The sequence below is a fragment of the Malus domestica genome, chromosome 05 (assembly GCF_042453785.1).
Source record: "Malus domestica chromosome 05, GDT2T_hap1".
Lineage (NCBI taxonomy): Eukaryota > Viridiplantae > Streptophyta > Magnoliopsida > Rosales > Rosaceae > Malus > Malus domestica.
The window spans coordinates 34835946-34856596 of NC_091665.1; the positions used below are offsets into that span (position 1 = coordinate 34835946).

Genomic DNA, 20651 nt, shown 5'->3' on the forward strand with positions numbered 1-20651 from the left:
ATTGGTTTATTACTTAAACGTTGATAAATATGTTTATTTCTATTGATGACACATTATTTAGGTTGTAAATTTAATCTTCCTAACATTACCTTATTTTAAAGGTAGAAGATTTATCTCATTGGATTGAGCTGCCGTACCATAACCGCCATATTTTATATTTTCTAAAATGTTACGTGGATTTATAGATTACTGCACTTGGAGCCAATGACCATTTGACTCAATGTCTCCGAATTTTAATTGTTGAGTTGGTGAAGGAGCCCAAAAATTCAAACTTGATATGCAACAATAAAATATAATAAAATAATATCGCATTCAAAGGTTTGTTGGAGGTGATATGTAGCTCCTTCAAACTTGATATACAACAATAAAATATAATAAAATAATATATCATTCAAGGGTTTGTTGGAGGTGATATGGTCTCAAATTTAACTCACTCATATGACGATATAAATTTGTAGTGAGTTTAATACTAAATCGTGACCTATTATTGTTTGTTGTGAATGAATTAACGGTTTATTGTAGTAGTTTTGTAAGTATCCTATCATTTGTGAACAAAGAAAATGAAACTTGTCTTGTGTGGGTGTGGGTCTGTAAAGGGATAAAGGAAATCAGGTTAAATTTGACCCCAAAAGATAATAAAATATAGTCTGGTATGGTTTTTGAAGATGAAAAAATTTAAGGAAAACTAATGAAAAGAGCTTGAAAACTTTGAGTTTTAATGATAAGGACAAAATAAAGGGTAAAGTGAATAGTACTAGATTTGACTTTTTAGTGTAAAAATGTGGTTTTTTGTTAAAGTGAACAGTACCGTAGGTTTTTCGTTAAAACTTCCAAAAATTTAACCCTAAAGTAATTTTTGAAATAATTATTTTGAGGGCTAAAACTAGTCAAGGGCTACATTTAGCCCTTTGTGACGGGAGATATTCTCACAATCCTTGCCTCATAATCAGTTTTGACTGTGCATGGCATGTGAAGTGGTGGACGAAGTGCATCAACAAAAGAAAAAAAGAAGTTGAGAAAGTTTAATTAGAATCATCATGCATGCGGACAAATCTCAACTATTTATTAATGTGGAAGTGACGTATATAGATCTTAATCGTTCATTAATGTTTACAGATTATGTTTATTTTACTACATCGATAATTAACTGTGATTTAAGTGAAGACGGAGATTACCAAAACCCTAAACAAGATTGCCCCAGAAAACTTTTATTTCTTCTTTCACAATAAAAAGTAAATTTATTATGCCGTACGTATGCACGAGCCACGAAGCTTCTAAGTTTTGGGCTTTGCGGTAGTTAATGACGACGTTAATTAAGTTGTAGAGATTAGTTGGTTGATAATTTCAAGGCTTGGAACTTAATTACGAGTTAAGTGCGATTAGCTACAGATTGACTGTTCCATTTAATGCATTTTGTTTTAATTTAATGAGTTAGGGGAGAAATTCAAAGAACAGAGCGGGGGAGGGCGTGCAAGTAATGATAACATTGAATGCTACGAAATACCGGTGGATATGTATCGGCCTCTTTAATTGAGCATAACTTCCTTTTTGTCCCTTTTACATGAGAAGTTGAATGCCGTTAATTAATAATTATCGTGAGTTGCATCAGCTAAAATATAAAATAAAGAGCAGACTCCTTTAAAGTGAGAATTTTTATGAACTCTTTATCATTTTATCGTTTTGGCACAATCTTTTATAATGTTGGTATAAGAATTGTGCTAAAAAGATAAGGTGGCGGAGAGTCTATTGAGAGTCTTAATTTTGAGAGTCTTCTTAGCATTTTTCATGTGTTGCAATAAATATTTTTAAATTTAAAACATAGTTTTTTTAAATTAATATTCAATTTATTTAAAGGAAAATGGTATTGACACTTCAAAAATTTTATTGTGCACTTCTCATAAGTGTATTTTTATTTTTGAATATAAAAAATTTGAAATGCTAATAACAATTTCCTATTTTAGTACATTGTCATTGTTAATTTCACTTTAATTTTGACGGTTTGAGTTAGGTCAACTGATTGGTGCAGTGTGAGTGACTGCCCTATCGAAGTTTGAATCGTTGTACCTAAATTATGATACTTTAAGGTATGAAAAATGTTATTAGCACTTCAAAAATCTCATTCTACACTCATCACAAGTGTATTTTTCTTTCTAATTATAGAAAGTTTGGAGCGTCAAATTAGATTTTTGGAGTGCTAATAACAATTCCCTAAGGTATATATGGTCTTGTGAATTAAAAAACTCTTGAGAGCTAGTTGTTACGTAGGCACTTGTGGAGTTAATTTTGCATGAATTTTGCATTTAGTTACGATATATTTTAAATAGGTGATAGTTTTGGGTAGTTTTAGAAACATTTTAATTTTTAATTTGACAAGTTAAGCATTATTCGAAGCAAGTATTTGGCGTATTGGACTTGGCATTCTACCTGTCAAGGGTTAAATCTGACTAGGTTAGGTTAACTGATAATTGATATATTGTGGTGAGTTCGATACCTATATATGATTAGTTTTGTTGTAACACTGTAAGTCCTCGAAAATATCGTATGGTTTGTCAAAATCAAATACTTAAACTTATTAGCTCTTCATATAGATTGTCAAACTTTGAATGGACATGAAATGTGACAATAAAGAAAGAAACCATACTGTAGTAATGAGCATTGCGTGCATAAAGATAGAAGGTAGACGATTGAATTAAATACTTGAGTTTCGTATTTTTGAGGAAAATATTTATAACCTAAAAGAAAAGAAAAATAAATAAAAAGGAGCGCATTTATCTTGGTCTATGTATTTAGGCGAAGGAAGGTACAAGTATTAAATATGAATTTCAATGCTGCAATTAAATTGTGAAAAATACAATTTCTCAACGAAAACAAAATAATAAAGCAAAAAAAAAAAAAAAAAGAAAAGTGAATGACCAAATTGTAGTTTGTTTATAGAATCGAAATTAGGAATGGAAGGCCTTTGGGTTTGACAACTAATCCAGCCTACAATTTTGGGCTTTTATTGGGCCATCTGGAAAATTTGGGCAACCCGGTGGCTCCAGATTTTGTTGGATTAGGTAATGTACTTGCACCCCCAAATTTGGATTAGGTTATGGCTTTTATTGGGCCATCTTCAAATATTTGCTTCTACAGTTTTTCTTTAAATTTTTTTTCTTTTTTTTCTTTTTTATAATTTTTAAAACAAGCGATATTATCTACACTAAGGGAGAGGGGGTAGACTTAGCCTTACAATGAGCTAGCAATATTGTTGGTCAAATTCGCCTTGGCAAGAATCGAACCTAAGATCTTTCACTTACAAGTGAAAAGGTATACCACTAGATCATAATACTAAGTTGCAATATTAGTTTCTACAGTTAAATTACTCTTAAGTAGGCTAGGAATTGGAGCTATGAGCAGCTTTGGTTGATTAAACGAGCAATTAGTGGTGATGATTTGTGCAATTTGATGACTTGTTGAGGTTTAGTTAAGTGCACTTTAATATAATGATATAGTGGTTTTTATAAATAAAAAAAAGGGTTATGATTGAATATGGTTTTTCAAAACTATTGCTTGGTCATGATTCTGGAAACCCAACTAAAATGAAAGAAAATTCCAACAAGACATCATCATAAAAAAAAATAAGCAAAAAATAATACAGGTGCATAGGTTAACCTACCCAATAAAATAAAATAAAAATGTCCCTTATACACCCACATTTCTTTTAGTAGACACCTTTTGAATGAAATGGTGCAAGTTTTCAGCATGTATCCACCAAAATATCTTTACCTTTTCGTTAGAGACCTGTCGAAATATACTCACTTTTTTAGTATAGATTTACAAACAACTTGTATCGGAATTTAGGGTTTCATCAAGCATAAAACCGTCGTTGAAATTCGTGAAAAATGAAAACAATATGAATACAAAGCTCATGCGAAACCTCCAAACAGTCTATTTCATGTTCTCTATTCGTCAAAAATATGCATTTTTTTATCAATGTATTTGTGCCTTTAGGAGTTAGGGTTTTGTTCTAAATGTGAAATTGAGATATAATCAAGCGACTACTCGAATGCATTAGAGTAGAACTCCCTTTTACATTTTTTTACAAGAAGCGACAGAGATATTTCATGGATAAACAAGAATAGTTACAAAGGTTGTCACGTTGATACATTTCTCCAATGATCAGTACGTTGAACTAGAGATAATTTGCACAAATAAACATTAAAGGATGATCCTCTAAATGGCTACTACAAGGACAAGAACTATCGATGCTAGCACAAGCAAAACCAACACATATCTGCTACAAATACGACATGCATAACAGACCTATACTAGGCCCATGCAATGTCGTCACCAATGAGCAAGACAACACAAAGCCATCACTCGTAAACAAGGCCTTATCATTCGCTAGGTGAGACATCACCTGCTAGACGTCGTACAAGCATGAAGACACTAAACCTACACTAATTAGAGAACGAAACCAGTGATTAAATCATCTAAAAAGGATTCCTAGTCAAAAGCACCTGCAACTTAACCGATTCTAGAGAGATCGACAGCTACAACAAGCCAAGCACGGCATAGTCGTCACAGATCTGTCCAGGTAAGGTGGCGCCACCACAAATTGGTCAAGAAGAGTAACTCCACCATAGAAACGAAGCCATAGGAGGTGGATCCGAGTCACCAACAAGAAAAAAAACCAACCCAACCCGCCAATTTAGCTCCAAATCAAGGGAAAACTTTACGAGGGGGACAATTCGCGCTTCGTGGGAGGCTCCATCAAGCCATAATAAAAAAAATGGTTGCCCACAAAATGGTGGGTGAGAAATAACTGTGTTGGGCAGCAAAGATATAGAGAGAAAATGATAAAATGAGACCAAGGCGACGATGGCACAGACGAGGTGACACACTCCGACCCAAATAGCCATATAGACTACGAGTCAGACTATGTTGGCCAACACCGTGTGACAACAAAGTCATGAATAAGGTAATTACTGTGTGACAATTAAAATTTTTTGGTTCCATTCTACTAAAATCCGGCAGAAGCTCCCCTAAAAATATAACAATACCAAAATTAAGTGAAGATGCAGGTGAAAACATTAAGTTATAGTATTTACTTAAAAATCATGAGTCATAACACATGACTTAAACATATGTTATGGGTTTGATTAATATTTTATAGGAGCATTACCCAAGGCTGAAACATGGTACTGAATACTGATCAGTACAATTTACCTAATTTATAGTTCACAATTTATCAAAAAAGAAGTTCAATGAAGAAGAAAAAATACCTAAAAAGAACGGGGCACTTTAGAGGAAGAAGTGCACATCTGTCTCCGATTCTTTATTTGTTTTTTTGGCAATATATACTGTAGTTTGGCTAAGAAACATATAAACATGTTGTTGGATACATTATTGACGATATCAAAGACAAATCTTTTTTTAAGGTTTTAACTAACCCATTGAAATGATATCATTTGTTTTCTCCAACTTATTCATTCTCGTTTACCCGAAGTGGTTATTTCCATATACCTGCTGTCCAAGTTCAAAGTTTCCCGAAACGACCACTTCTTTAGTTCTTCCCATCAAGGCAAGTATTCTGGTATTTGAGTTTGTGTGCGAAAGGTAATATTCCGCACACAAATTTTTTGATAATTTCTTTGCCTGCATTTCAAACTTATCCGTTGTCATTTACAATTCATGAGTAAGAGAAAATTAGAGTTTTGGTTCTTGAACTTTGGCCTAATTGAAGTTTTGACTCCTGAACTAATTCTAAAGGACCATTGCTCTACATTGTGACAAGTTCATGAACTAATACTCACAAATTTTTAATTCAAAGACCAAAGCTCCGATTTGACGAAAATTTACCAATGCTCCAATTTGCTCAATAATTTATGAGAAATTACATTATGCCATGGACCATGCTGCCCCATTTGAACTTATATTTTTCAGCATAATGTATTCTTTCGGGTGTACTTGTTCTCATATTCTTTAACATGATTTTTTTTTTTTTTATCATTAGTTTTTTCCCCTTTTTTTTTTCTATGAATCTTCAATGGTGCGCTTTTGTTTGCCAAAAAAAAAAAGGCGATTTGGAAAGATATACAAGTATATATTATACAAAATGTAGCCGAGTAAACATTTAAAGCTACAATACTTAATTAAAACTCATGATGAATAACCCATTGCCTTAAATATATGTCATGGTTTGATAAATATTTGTAGTACCATTACCTAAGGGTAAGGGTCAGACATGGTACTAACCAGTACAAAGTACCTACTTTATGGGTTTGTTTTAGTCAAATGTACCTACTTTATTGTTGTTTTTCGTCAACTCCTACTTTAGGGTTCACAACTTATCAAAAAGAAGTATACCTACTGACTACTGTCCAAGCTCAAAATTTCCCGAAATGATCACAACAGATGTTGGGCGTGAAAGGTAATATATAGTGCAGTTAAGTTATGTTATGTTATGTTATGTTATGAATGTAACGAATTATTGATGTTGTTGATAATATGTCAATGTATCATTTTTACCAACAAAACGTTGTTAAGAAATAAATTAGGCCATGCACCATGCTGCCTCATTTGAACTTATGAAAATATATACTCAAATGTCCGACTTTTTCTTGTAAACATATGTCATAATTAAGGTTGATTAAATCCACTTGATAACCTTGTCAACAATACATTGAGTAAAAAATATACCAATATGTCAACAGGACATGCCGCCCAACTCAAGAACTGTTCTGGTCACTCCATTTGACAAATAAACGGCATGGATGATATATTAGTCTCCCATTTGGAACTGAACCGACCAAAGTGAATGTGACATTAGAATCATTTTGTAAGAAATCAGTGGCTACCTATAATATTGAACTCTTCTCAAACTAAAACTCTTTAACCAAATAAGAATTTCCAAGCCCTAGTCTATATCACCCTCGTCGTGTTCACAATTGAAAAGCTCACATACGGTTGAAAATGAATACTCAAAACCCATGTACATATATTAAGTGCATGCCAGATGGCTCCTACACTTTTCCCACATCATCTACACGTCATTCAAATGATAATATTATTTTTAGGAATGCTTGCATTTAATTAGTTGCGCGCGCTATATTGTCCGTTTCTTGTGATTAACGTATTTTTATCGTATTAGTTTTATAATCGAAACTGTTCATTTTAAAAATCAACTTTTAAAGATCTTTTCTATAAAATACCAATCAAACTTAAAATCGTTTATGAATATATATATAGAAAATAAACAAGTCAATAATGTTGATGTTGGTATCAACTATAACATATTTATGATGAACTGTCTATTTATTTTATACATATAGAGATGATTAAATGATCTTTGATTCATTATAAAAATGATCTCTAAAATGGTTAAAAAAATAAACGGTTACATTTTTACAAAATTTATAGTGGGAATAAGTTAGTCATAGGGGTGAGGTGAATAAGGTGGTACACCCATGAATACATTCTTTATTTTGATTTTAATTACTTTCTAGGTTTTGTGGACGATTTGTCTTTTGCTTTCTCCTCTTGGACTTCTACCTGTTTGAAATTAAAAAAAAAAAGTCTTGGTGGTTAGTAGAACTCTACTAACCAAACAGAAAAGATGTCAATATTAGGTACCAGATGGCCGTAAAAGCCTTATAATGTTAGTTTCCCTAACAAGAGACTTAAAGAGTTAATAATAAATACTAATTTCTTGGATCGTTCTCAAATGGTTAGACTTTGCTAGACTACTCTCACTCAATGTTAGATTGCATGGGGCAGGGTTTTGGCACAAAAAAAATATTTTATTACAAACTGTCAATTTTATATATATCTGTATACTACTAGACTATATTCAGATGCACTAACTCGGGCGGGTGACCTAATCATAAATATACGACAACATTTTGTCACCGTGGCGTTTATAGTTGTCATATCCACACAGAACACTTGCTTCCACTTGCTATTTTGTGTGATAAAACTCGAAAAGATTAACAAATGGGAACATGCCATTTGATCGACAGGAGGCAATTACACAATTATACATATGCATTGATGAGAGAGATTTTCAATGCCCGAAACACAGACACATATGTCATATAGTATTATACAAATAGAGAAACACTTGAAAAAATATGAACCACATATCTTATTTTACATAATATTTTTAGTACTCAATCTCTTATTCACATTCATATAAACTAATAACATTGCTCAAGATTCCTGTGGAGCACAATCCACATTTTATATATATTCTTCAACTGCTTTTGACAAAACCTTTTTTATTTCTAATGTGCTTTTTAGAAGTTTAAACCTCTCTAGATGTTATGAGATAAACGTAATTAAGTACTCTTTTATAAATTGATTAGATGATGGTGGATGACTTTATATATATATTTCAAGTTACGGGTAAAATTTGGTGAGTTACAATATAATTAAAGTTGTAGACTTTCATGCATGAGTTCTTTGCTTAATATATATATACACACTACATTTGTAAAAAGCACGAAAAGAAAAGCATGGTATATATACAGAACAAGTCAAACACCAGTGCAAAGTGGGCAGGTCTTATACCTACACTTGAAGTTGAATATCCAATCATGGCGCATGGAACGATCATATATCTTGTATTCTTAATTAACTATTTTAAACAATTAGTTGTGGGAAACGAGCAAACAATAACACGAAAGGGACCAATTCACAATGCATGCATGCATGCTAAAATTGATTTATGCTAGATTCCAAATGTCCAACCCCTGTGCTACATCCTGCCTTCCATATCAGGGATTTTATATTGAAAGATGATAGTAACCTTCGTATTGTTGAGTAGTGTAAAACTATATGTAGTTAATATCTTGCTTTTACTTGGCCATATATTTCTTTTTCTGTAACCAAAGTGTTCCAGTTCATGGAAATGCCGACGAAATCACATTCCATTGCAGTCAAGATAATCTTATATCAATTGAGGGGCTGCTACGATGCATGTGAAGGAAAAAAATTGTGAAACTTGTAACCATGTAAGCTTGTGCGATTACTTAAACTGTTAGAGAAACTGTTAGGCTTTTAGCGTTGTTACAGTAGATCTTTTATGCACCTGATGTAATATATATAAGGAAGCTTTAGCATAGAATGAAAGCACTGAGGTGATCTCAAATTCTCAATACAAGAAGTCTTTTATACTTGTCTCTCTGATTTATCTGATATGTTATCAAGTGGTATTACCAATCCACTCATGTTATAAGATATGTATCTAATTATTAATAATATACATAAGTTCATGAAATATTAATCAAGTCATTCATATGCAACATAACACATAAATTAATCACATGACGGCCCAAAATCCTTCCTATATACATCCTATATACATCCGACCACTCTAGCTCCAACATCATTTCGCAGTTGCAGCCGTTATGCGCATATATTTAATATCCCAGCAATTTATGACATTTATAATATCTTGATATTCCTCTAGATATCTTTGTTTAGATTAATCAATACATCATTAGTCGCTTATTGATTTAATCGAAATTTCTAATTCTACTTTGTAATTAAAGGTAAAAAGGAATAACAAACCAAAACTTTAAAACCCTAGCCGCATAGCTAGAGGAAAAACCAAAGAGAGCCGTGAGGAACTAAAGATCCCCTAAAAGCTCTCTACAAATAATCTTATTCTAGTCATTCCTATGTTAGATTTGTGTTTCTCCGGCATTTTGCTAGGCTTCTTTTATTGTTTTTGCTAGATATAGCTGATATGGTTTGACTCTCAATGATAGATGTCGTTTTTGTCAGATCTATGGTAGGTTCGTCCTGATTAGCTTGAGTTGTTCTGAATCTTTTTAGAGTGGTCGATGGTGTTGGCCAATTTTACACTGTGAAGGTGGAGAAGAGTGTTGATATTGTCGGCTTTAGTTTACGTTTGTAATAGTTATAGAAACTCAAAATAAGAGTGGTTTGTGTTTTGCAATCTTCTTTTTAGCAAATTTTTGTAGTCTCGCTATATGGTATATGTGAGTATGGTGACTCATTATTGCGGGTTTGTACAGCTGCGCTATTTGAGTTTGCTGAATCTACTATTTAATGGTGCTTTGAGATTATTAGGTGATTTGGAGCCGCAATATCCTTCTATGCAGTGTTCAGATAACTATAGCTTTTTTTTATTTATTTTTTATTTTTTATATCACTATAATTGTTTTAGAGTACCTATATTTCATGCATTAGTTTCTGTAAATCTTCTTTCTTTTTTAAATTCTTGCAACCTTATGATTACTGTTTTGTATTCTCAGATTTTTACTTGCAACATTACGTGATTATTTGTCAAGGAGGGTACAATACTCAAGAGAAACATCCTTCCATATTGGGTGCAGGTCTCATATCATTTCTGTAATTAATTCATCACTTGCTCTAATATTTTAGTTGAATTTATCCAAAAGAAATATAAATACAACTTGGGGATAAGGTTTTGGAAATATTAGGTTACCAGATATGCTATATATTTAATAGTAATAACTGGAAATGGAAAGATACCCAACACTCGGAAAATACACAAAATAAAAAAAAACCGCACAAGTCTTATTGGTCAGATAAGATAATAATTTGTTCTACCTCAACTGATTGTATTATTTGCCTTGTACAGAGGCAAGAACACCCGCACACAAGTAGATACCTCGCCTCTGTAAAATCTACATCATCGGATTTTTTAAAATTTTTTTAGCATTTAATATGGTATATACAGCAGTATGAACAAATAAAAGGTTGAAATAACCAGATACGAAGAACCCAAAAGTCTTGGACATTTGATAATACTCGTAGCAAATGATGTCACTCTTCTAGTTGAAGTGGATTGGTTTGATTAATTGGAGTAAATTAATATTTAACATTTATATTATCATTGTTTGAGATAACATTCTCATGAGTGAGGGATACTGTTGCAACTTTAGGCTCAAGCATACCAATACAGGAGCAGTGACGAGAAATAAACAATAATTAAATTAGAAAAGATTGTAGATATTTAGTAATCGTCCTTGATATCCTATTTATTACATCGACTGGCCCCACCTTGAGGCATGAACCTTGAGGGCCTTTGCTCTGTAGACATTCCTGCATCTCCGTCACTATCTCTTCCCTATATATATAAAGAGGGTGCTGCATAAATGAATTTCTTATATGTACAAGAAAGAAAAACATCAAAAGAGTGAGGTGATTCTGTTGCCGTGTGTGTAGGAAAAACGCAGGATCAATCTCCATTGCTGTTGGACTGTTGATTGGATCGACTCGGAGAGACGAGAGATGGGGGGAAAGGGAAGATCGCCATGTTGTGATAAGGAGAAAGTGAAGAGGGGTCCTTGGAGCCCTGCTGAGGACTTGAGGCTCATTACTTTCATTCAGAAAAATGGCCATGATAACTGGAGGGCTCTCCCTAAGCGAGCAGGTATAATAATCTCTCTCTCTCTCTCTCCCCTATGGTGACATGGTGATTTTCATATATTTGGCATGCAAGAGAAACTCAAATGGTGTTCAAGGACATAAGTTTACAAATTCTTCATCAAATTTCCCAAAAAAAGGGGACATCTATCGTTTATTTAGACGAAGTATTTTTTTTTTCTCGGCTACAATATTTTGGATCAATCATGGAACATCCCTTTTAGAAGAATGATCCTTCAAACTTTATTATGTTTTTGGTTACAACTTGAGATGCCATTGCCTTCATTTTCCTCTTTTTGGTAAATAACTTCAACTTTCTTTCAATGCATTGCATTCTTGACTCTTGCTTTCTTTTTGGCGGGGTTTTTACATGGAAGAAGGCCGTAACAAGTTTAAATGATAGAGTCTTACTTTACGCACGAAAGTGTAAATTGATACCCTCTTTCTCAAGTCCTTCTAAATATTGTTGGATTTTTTTTTTCTCCGGGGTTATTTGTGAAATAAAGCCAATTACAAGTTTTAATGATATACTGTTTTACACGCAAAAGTTAAAGTCCTCCCAAATGTTGATTTTTTTTTTAAAAAAAAAAAATTAGAGTACTGTCAAGTAGACCAAATTTGCAAACTAGATAATGTGTCACCAATAAGAAATAAGTATGTTAATCAATAGTTAAATAATAATCCAACCGTTAAAAACCATGTCATATAACTTACAAAATTTGATATCCGTAACATTATTTTTTTAATGAATCCAAATGTTAAATTAAAAAAATTTAGTTTCCTTTACTTCAATTGGAATCTGTTTTATATTCCTGTATTGGCATGAAATTTGGCTTCCATTGTTTAGACAGTGTGTTGACAAGAATTTTGTCAACTAGCTACCATAAACAATAAAAAGCAAGGCAAGTTTGAAACGTTTTTAATTTGTTTTAAATTTTTTATTCAACCTCTGAAAATTACTTTTTGGAAGGCTTAACACTAATGATTGCCACCATTTTAATACCTAATCCTTGTTACTGTTTATCTGCCTAACTAACTGTGATGATCATGGTGTGCATCCTTGTATGAAACTATCACAAGCATTGCAAACCAATACTTGCTTTTCTGAAACATGTATATCCTGTTAGAATGTGTCAAATTTTTATGAACTTCATATCCCTAACCTTATATACTTATGAACAAATTATGAAAATCCGTTCTCCATAAATGAGCAAAATGTTATTGACTAAGTTTCATAATTTAATGTTGATTTTTATTAATAAGACTACGTGTTTGTGTTACAATTACAAACAAAATTTTCTCGTATTTTTGTAGTATGAACACACGAGAACCTTGCTTTTGTCTATCTTTGCCTTCATCATATTTTGCTAGACTAGAGTGTGGAATGTTGGTACAAGTTTGAAGAGTGCATGATAGGGGAGAGGTTTCCTAACTTTTTATAATTTGATGTGACCAGTGACTATATATTTATGGTTGGAAAATCTTACCAAATTACCACTAGAAAGACCATTATTTATTTATTTATTATTATTATATTATTATTTGTGTTTACATAGTTGGGAATTGAGAACAAGTGTGTGAGCGTATCAGTCACATCAAATTTCCTTAAAGTCTTTGCATGGCTACCAGATGAAATGTCCCTTTCTCCTCTTTTTATTTCCCACCAACATTTTGTTTGGATAAATTAACATGAACATTGTTTCAGAATATATGCCAATAATATTATTATTAATTTGTCTTGAAGGTTTGCTGAGATGTGGTAAAAGTTGCCGTTTGAGATGGATTAATTACCTTAGGCCTGATGTGAAGCGAGGGAACTTCACTATTGAGGAAGAGGAGTCCATAATCAGGCTACATGAAGCCTTGGGAAACAAGTAATTTCAACATAAATCTCAACTAATATAATTAGTGAATTATTAAGCTATATATTATTACTAACGTATTTTTGGCATGGTGGTGATATTTCTTTTCTTAATATTGAAGATGTCTCAAGTTCGAATCCCCTAATTACCAAAATCTTGTGCAGGTGGTCAAAAATTGCAGCACATTTTCCGGGAAGAACGGACAATGAGATTAAGAATGTGTGGAACACTCATCTAAAGAAAAGATTGAAACGCCAAAATTTACCATCCTCTTCCTCGTCATCTTCTTCTACTACTACTACATTATTGTCTGGTGGAAAACCAAGTGTAGGAGGAGGGGAAGAACTAATTGAGCATCAATCTGCTGAAGAAACTAGCATGGCCACCCACAACAAACCTCATGAGCCATGCAGTTTGACAATTCAAGAAAACCCTAATCATCATGATTCTCCAATGGAATTAACAAATGATCCCAAGGAGTTGACAGGGTTGACCACTTCTTCTTCTAATGTTTCTTCTAATGAATCCAATGGCTCAAGTAGTTCCAGCCAAGTTGTTGGTATGTCAAGGCCAGGTGCAGAAGAGCAGCAAATGGATGATTCAAACTACTTTTCAGGAATTTTTGATTTTCCATTTGAGTCTGACTCTTATTTTTGGGACATGTTTAATGACTTTGAGCCACTCCAGTCAAATTTAGTCCAAGTACTTCATGAGGCTGATGAGGCTAATTGCCAGAGATCGGGCTTGGGACAAGTGGAAAATGGGAAGTGGCTTAGTTACTTGGAAAGTGAACTTGGACTTGAAGTAACACCAACAGAGAGTGAGAAAAATAACCAGGAGATTTTACCAAAGTATGCAACTGAACAACCAATCTTCCCAGAGGCCTTTGACAAAATGCCAAACCCTACAGAAGCTGACGAGAGCATGGATTACTTTAATTCAAACGTGGCCTTCGCCACACAACAATTCCTCCATTCAAATTAGTGAGATTAATATCGATACTTATTAGCTGAGTCATCCTAACTACAGTTTTAAATTTACAAATAGGGTCTTGCTTATGTTATGATGGAATCTTTGATGTAATTTTTCAGAGTTTATGTCAAAACACAGTGTAGGTTGAACAATTAAACATCATCAGTATAGTCCTTTATGAAAAAAGAATTCGCCTGGTTATTATAATCGTTTTCAGTAATATGTACGTGAATGTTATTTTTATTTGTTACGTGTACATGATCTAAGAAGAAAGTTATACATATATAGAAGTGCAAACAAAAATTCTTTCTCCTTTCATGTGATGATGGTCAAATATGTTTAAGTGGTTGGGTGAGATAGCCCCCACTTAGAGAAATTATATAGAAAATATAGTAATCCCAAAGTGAAATCTATGTTTGACAATTGAAGTAGCAATTCACACGTTCTGGTATATCAAGGCAATTCGACCACTTTGGTTTTGAGTAAAAAAGCACCACCTAAGGTGGGTAGGTAGCAAGTAATATTAGATATATAGAAGAAAATTAAAAATGGAGTGAAAAGGTATATGGTAAAGACATGCAACCAATCATCCGAATTGAGTCTATAAGATATAGAAGAGAATAAGAATCAAGAAACTTCAACCTTAATCAAGTTGGATAGAATGTGTGGTCTCTTTTTACATCGAAGTTCAAATTTTTTCTCTATAATTTAAATAAATTTAGTACAAATTATCCTATTAATTAAGAAACTTACTTTAGAGTGCAATTATGTTTTGTTTTCCATTTTATTGGACAGCCAAGTATCACACACATGCATAAGAAATAGATGTTGCATTTTACCTTTACATTAAAAGCTACTTTGGCTCAATGAACAAGTACATTCTTATACAATAATGCTATGAGAATATAATTTTGAGCAATTTCTTGTTATGTGATAGTGTTGAGTATGAAGGTCCAATATTATTAGAATTTGGTATGTGTTTAAAACGTGAAAAGAATATATATTATCAGTAACTAGCAATCCTACTTATGCACTATGGTGAGAGTTCGACCCCATCAATCCCCCTCCCCTCAAATAATTAACAATTTGAACCATTAACACTATCATTTGTCGAAAATAAAAAGTAACTAGCACAATTAACATTTAACACTTTTGCCAATCAACATTATCACATGTGACATATGTACAGTCTAGTACAAAGTTTTTTCTCAACATTCCAACAGTCCTTCTATATTTCTTCTTGGTATTTCAGCCACTCCGGGAGCCAAATTACACGTGATCACTTAACCTAAAATTGACCCAGAAATCAACTTTGACGGCACCAAGCGTTGAGTATAGAGATAAATTTTCGTAATTTTAATAATTAGCAGCTGTTATAATTCTTTATATATTGTCTTTTCCTATAGATTGTCAAGTGGATAAAGTCCTAGAGGATTTGGTAAGCTTGAGAACACACTTGTAGATATTTAACTAATCACACTTCAATCAACCAGTATTTTTCTAACTCATGATTAATTATCTTAGTGGGTAGGTGATAATTTCACTTACTCTCCCATTAGCTCGACATTGTTTCTTCATTTCCCCAACTCCTCGAAGGAATTTAGGGCAAATACAAGTAGGAAATATAGTCAAAGTCGATGATTCAATTGGTAGCTACTGACTCAATAAACGAAAAAAGAATGTAAAATATGATAGAAAAACCACACTAAAATCTGTTCACATACAAATTAACTAGATAAATTCGTTCTGATTTTCTATGTAATTATATTTTCATAATATTGCAGTTGGCGAAGATTTGTTTTTTCTGAGCTCATAGTTAAGCAGATCGTCACCTTTTGCTGCTTGTCATCTTTTGAAAATCCATGCACATTTGTCCAGGAAATTAAAGAGTGATATAAAATTAAGAAGTGAAAGGTGTCATCATTAAAAAGGTACACTTCATTGATTTGAGCAATATATATAATCTTCAACTCATCGGGCTTCAAAGGGAAAAGAAAAAGGAATTGAATTCAGAAAAAGCTAGGGGAATCTGACTGAGTTATACAACTGTTCGAGGAAAACTACTTTTTTTTTTTTGACAAGCAATGATATATTAGTATTTTATTAATCATCTCAAAACAATACATAGATGGCAATTGGGTACAATACTTCAGCGATCAAGATAATGATCTAAAGGTGAATTTGCTCAAGCAAAACAACAATGGTAAACACCTAGACGGTTACCACATGTACTAGACTTCACACGCCACCATATAAAGCTGTCACATAACGATAAACCTAACAAATTGTATCAACAATTGCAAAGGGTCACTATCGTATAGCGAGGCTATGTAAAGTCATCCCGTAAGTGAACCACTTAAAGTCATCGTTGATAGACGAGACTACATAACACATGGCTCAATGCGAAAAAAATATCCAGTCAAAGTTGCAGTGCGACCATAACACTCGCTAGGTGAGAACAACAAGACTAAACTAAACTAAACCAAACTAACTTAAAAAAAGCTAAACCAAATTAAACAAAACTACTTCGAGAAAGAAACCATTTCCGATGAAAGGTTAGACAATTATGAGAAAAGGCCAATACACAGAATTGGACAATCCCATCAACAAGTCAAAAAGAAGGCAACAAAGCTGCACGATGAGACATCAGGGACGTAGATTCCAGATTTGGAAAACAGAAAGCGGCAAGACCGCCAAAACAACCGGCCCATAAGGTGCAAAGCTAGATAAGCCACCTAAGTTTGTGCACCCCAACAATAGCACAACCCAAGTGGTGCAACAACAGATGGGTGCAAAAGGCAGCGCATCCACAGAACTAGACGATGAGAGTTTCACACATCACCGGAAAAGTATGACGGAAGTGGCTCCAATCCAAACCCAAAACCCGAATTGAACCTAACACTACTACAATATTAGCTTTAGGTGTCGGATGATGATGACGGTTTAATAAGCCATTATGTTGGATAAAAGATATCCGACACATCATTTAATTAATGTCGGATAACAATAAAATCATGTCGGTTATATCCGCCAGCATTTTTGAATTTTTTTTTTATAATATTTTTAACATATTCCGGCGGTTTTTAGTTAATGGTGGCGTTTATAACTGACATAAATTGACTATTTATTCTTTTAGTATTCTGGCGGTTATAACCGACAGAAATTGACTATTTTATTATTTTAGTATTTTGGCGGTTGTTATTTTAGTATTTTGGCGATTATAACCTACAGAAATTGACTATTTTATTATTTTAAAGGGTAAAAGACTGTTTACTACCCTCATGTTTCGTGGTTTTTAACATTTAGTACATCAAGTTTTTTTCGTCTTAGATTCATACCTAAAGTGTAAATTTTGGGACAGTTTCATACATCCGTTAATCAAATTGTTAAGTTTTCCGTTAACTGTGACGTGGCGCACTGACTAGGCGCCACGTGTCATCCATGTTTTTTTTTTCTTTTTTCTTTCTTTTCTTTTCTTCTTCCTTCTTCTTCTTCTTCTTCCTCCGACAGCAACTTTCTTTTTTTTTTCTTCCTCCTCCTTCTTCCTTCCTTCCTCCTTCCTTCCCTTTCTTCCCCTTCTTCCTTCTTCTTCCTTCTTCTTCCTTTGAATCTAGGGAAGCTTCTTCTTCTTCTTCTTCTTCTTCTTCTTCCTCCGAATCTGCCCACATTCAGTTTTTTTTTTCTTCCTCCTTCTCCTTCTTCCTTCCCCTTCTTCTCCTTCTTCCTTTCCCTTCTTCGTTCTTCTTCTTCTTCCTCCGAATCTGGGGGAAGATGAATTTTTTTTTTTGAGGAAGAAGAAGAAGAAGGAGGAAGGAAAGATGAGGAAGAAGGGGAAGGAAGAAGGAGGAAGAAAAAAAAAAGTTGCAGTCGGAGGAAGAAGAAGAAAGAAAAAAAAAAAAAAAAAACTTCCCCAGATTTCGGAGGAAGAATAAGAAGAAGGGGAAGGAAGAAGGAGGAAGAAGAAGGAGGAAGAAGAAGAAAGAAAAAAAAAAACAAACTTCCCCAGATTTCGGAGGAAGAAAAAGAAGAAGGAGAAGGAAGAAGGAAGAAGGGGAAGGAAGAAGGAGGAAGGAAGAAGGAGAAAGAGGAAGAAAAAAAAAGTTGCGGTCTGAGGAAGAAGAAGAAGAAGAAGAAGGAAGAAGAAAAGAAAAGAAAGAAAGAAAAAAAAAACGTGGATGACACGTGGCGCCCAGTCAGTGCGCCACGTCACAGTTAACAGGAGACTTAACAGTTTGACTAACAGATGTATGAGACTGTCCCAAAATTTACACTTTAGGTATGAATCTGAGACGAAAAAAACTTGATGTACTAAATGTTGAAAACCACAAAATATGAGGGTAGTAAACAGTCTTTTACCCTATTTTAAAATGTTATATTGATTATAAATAAATAAACACATGGTTTAAATATTTTAACAAACACTTAAGAGTTAATGTTATATTTCCATTAAGTATAAATATTTTAAATTAAAGATCGAATTCATTCATTGCATTCTTATAGGGTCGAGGAGTGTAGTTGTAAAAAATCATCAAAATTAGAGCTAAAATAACCGTTGAATTGTGATTTTTAGTTTATAACCATAAAAAACTTTTGTTTCGTTACCTAATCTCTGAATTTTGTTTTTTTTCGATTTTTTACGTATGCGATCTCGAAGTGTGTACAAACAAGTTTGATGGTTGGATCGTTAAAAAACATTTCGTATAATGCATATCGCATCAAAACGGTAGATTAAACAAACACTTAGAGTTAATGTTATACTTCCCCATCAAGTACAGATTTTGTATCTACTAGTGTAAATATTTTAAATTGAAAATCGAATTCATTCAATGCATTTTTATAGGGTCGAGGAGTGTAGCTGTAAAAAATCATTAAAATTGGAGCTAAAGTAACCGTTAAATTGTGATTTTTCATTTATAACCGTCGAAAACTTTTGTTCTGTTACCTAATCTCTTAATGTTTATTTTTTGTGATTTTTTATGTATGCGATCTCGGAGTGTACAAACAAGTTTGACAATCAGATCATTGAAAAAAGTTTCATAGAATGTGTATCGTGTCAAAACAGTAGATTAAATAAACACTTAAGAGTTAATGTTATACTTCAATTAAGTATAAAATAAGATTTTGTGGTATCCACTAGTGTAAATATTTTAAATTGAAGATCAAATTTATTCATTAATCTTATAGGGTCGGGGAGTGTAGCTGTAAAAAATCATTAAAATCGGAGCTAAAATAACCATTAAATTGTGATTTTTCATTTATAACCGTCGAAAACTTTTATCCCGTTACGTAATCTATGAATGTTTGTTTTTTATGATTTTTTACGTATGTAATCTCGGAGTATGGACAAATAAGTTTGACGGTTGGATCGTTGAAAAACGTTTCGTAGAATGCGTATCGCATCGAAACGGTAGATTAAACAAACACTTAGAGTTAATGTTATACTTCCCCATCAAGTATAAAATAAGATTTTGTGGTATCCATTAGTGTAAATATTTTAAATTGAAGATTGAATTTGTTCAATGCATTCTTATAGGATTGAGGAGTGTAGCTGTAAAAAATCATCAAAATCGGAGCTAAAGCAACCGTTAAATTGTGATTTTTCGTTTATAACTGTTGAAAACTTTTGTTCTGTTACCTAATCTCTTAATGTTTGTTTTTTGTGATTTTTTACGTATGTGATCTCGGAGTGTGTACAAATAAGTTTGACGGTTAGATCATTGAAAAAAGTTTCATAGAATGTGTATCGCGTCAAAATAATAGATTAAATAAACACTTAAGAGTTAATGTTATACTTCCATTAAGTATAAAATAAGATTTTATGGTATCCACTAGTGTAAATATTTTAAATTGAAGATCAAATTTATTCATTACATCTTATAGGGTCGGGGAGTGTAGCTATAAAAAATCATTAAAATCGGAGCTAAAATAACTGTTAAATTGTGATTTTTCGTTTATAACCATCGAAAACTTTTGTTTCGTTACGTAATCTATAAATGTTTGTTTTTTACGATTTTTTACGTATGCAATATCGGAGTGTGTACAAATAAGTTTGATGGTTGGATCGTTGAAAAAAGTTTCGTAGAATGCATATCGCGTCAGAACGCTATATTAAACAAACACTTAGAGTTAATATTATACTTCCATTAAGTATAAAATAAGTTTTTAGTGTAAATATTTTAAATTGAAGATCGAATTCGTTCATTGCATTCTTATAGGGACGAGGAGTATAGTTGTAAAAAAATCATCAAAGCCGGAGCTAAAATAACCCTTAAATTGTGATTTTTCGTTTATAACTATCGAAAACTTTTGGTCAGTTACCTAATCTTTGAATGTTTTTTTTTTTTGCGATTTTTTACGTATGCGATCTTGTAGTATCTACAAACAAGTTTGATGGTTAGATCATAGAAACTAGTTTCG

The 20651-nt window shown here is 32.9% G+C and overlaps 1 protein-coding gene across 1 annotated transcript; it reads left to right on the forward strand.

Annotated features, from left to right (window-relative positions):
• Positions 1-11060: 11060 nt before the first annotated feature.
• Positions 11061-14454, forward strand: LOC103435557 (transcription factor MYB58-like). The gene is made up of 3 exons (XM_008373948.4): positions 11061-11407; positions 13145-13274; positions 13427-14454. The coding sequence occupies exons 1-3, from the start codon at positions 11266-11268 to the stop codon at positions 14244-14246; spliced, it is 1092 nt and encodes a 363-aa protein (XP_008372170.2). The 5' UTR covers positions 11061-11265; the 3' UTR covers positions 14247-14454.
• The last annotated feature ends 6197 nt before the right edge of the window (positions 14455-20651 follow it).

Excerpts from the sequence above, each read along its gene's own strand:
- LOC103435557 (XM_008373948.4), top strand. The coding sequence starts at position 11,266 with ATGGGGGGAAAGGGAAGATCGCCATGTTGTGATAAGGAGAAAGTGAAG. Across the intron at positions 11,408-13,144 it reads GGCTCTCCCTAAGCGAGCAG|GTTTGCTGAGATGTGGTAAA; the intron begins GTATAATAATCT and ends TTTGTCTTGAAG. Across the intron at positions 13,275-13,426 it reads CATGAAGCCTTGGGAAACAA|GTGGTCAAAAATTGCAGCAC; the intron begins GTAATTTCAACA and ends AATCTTGTGCAG.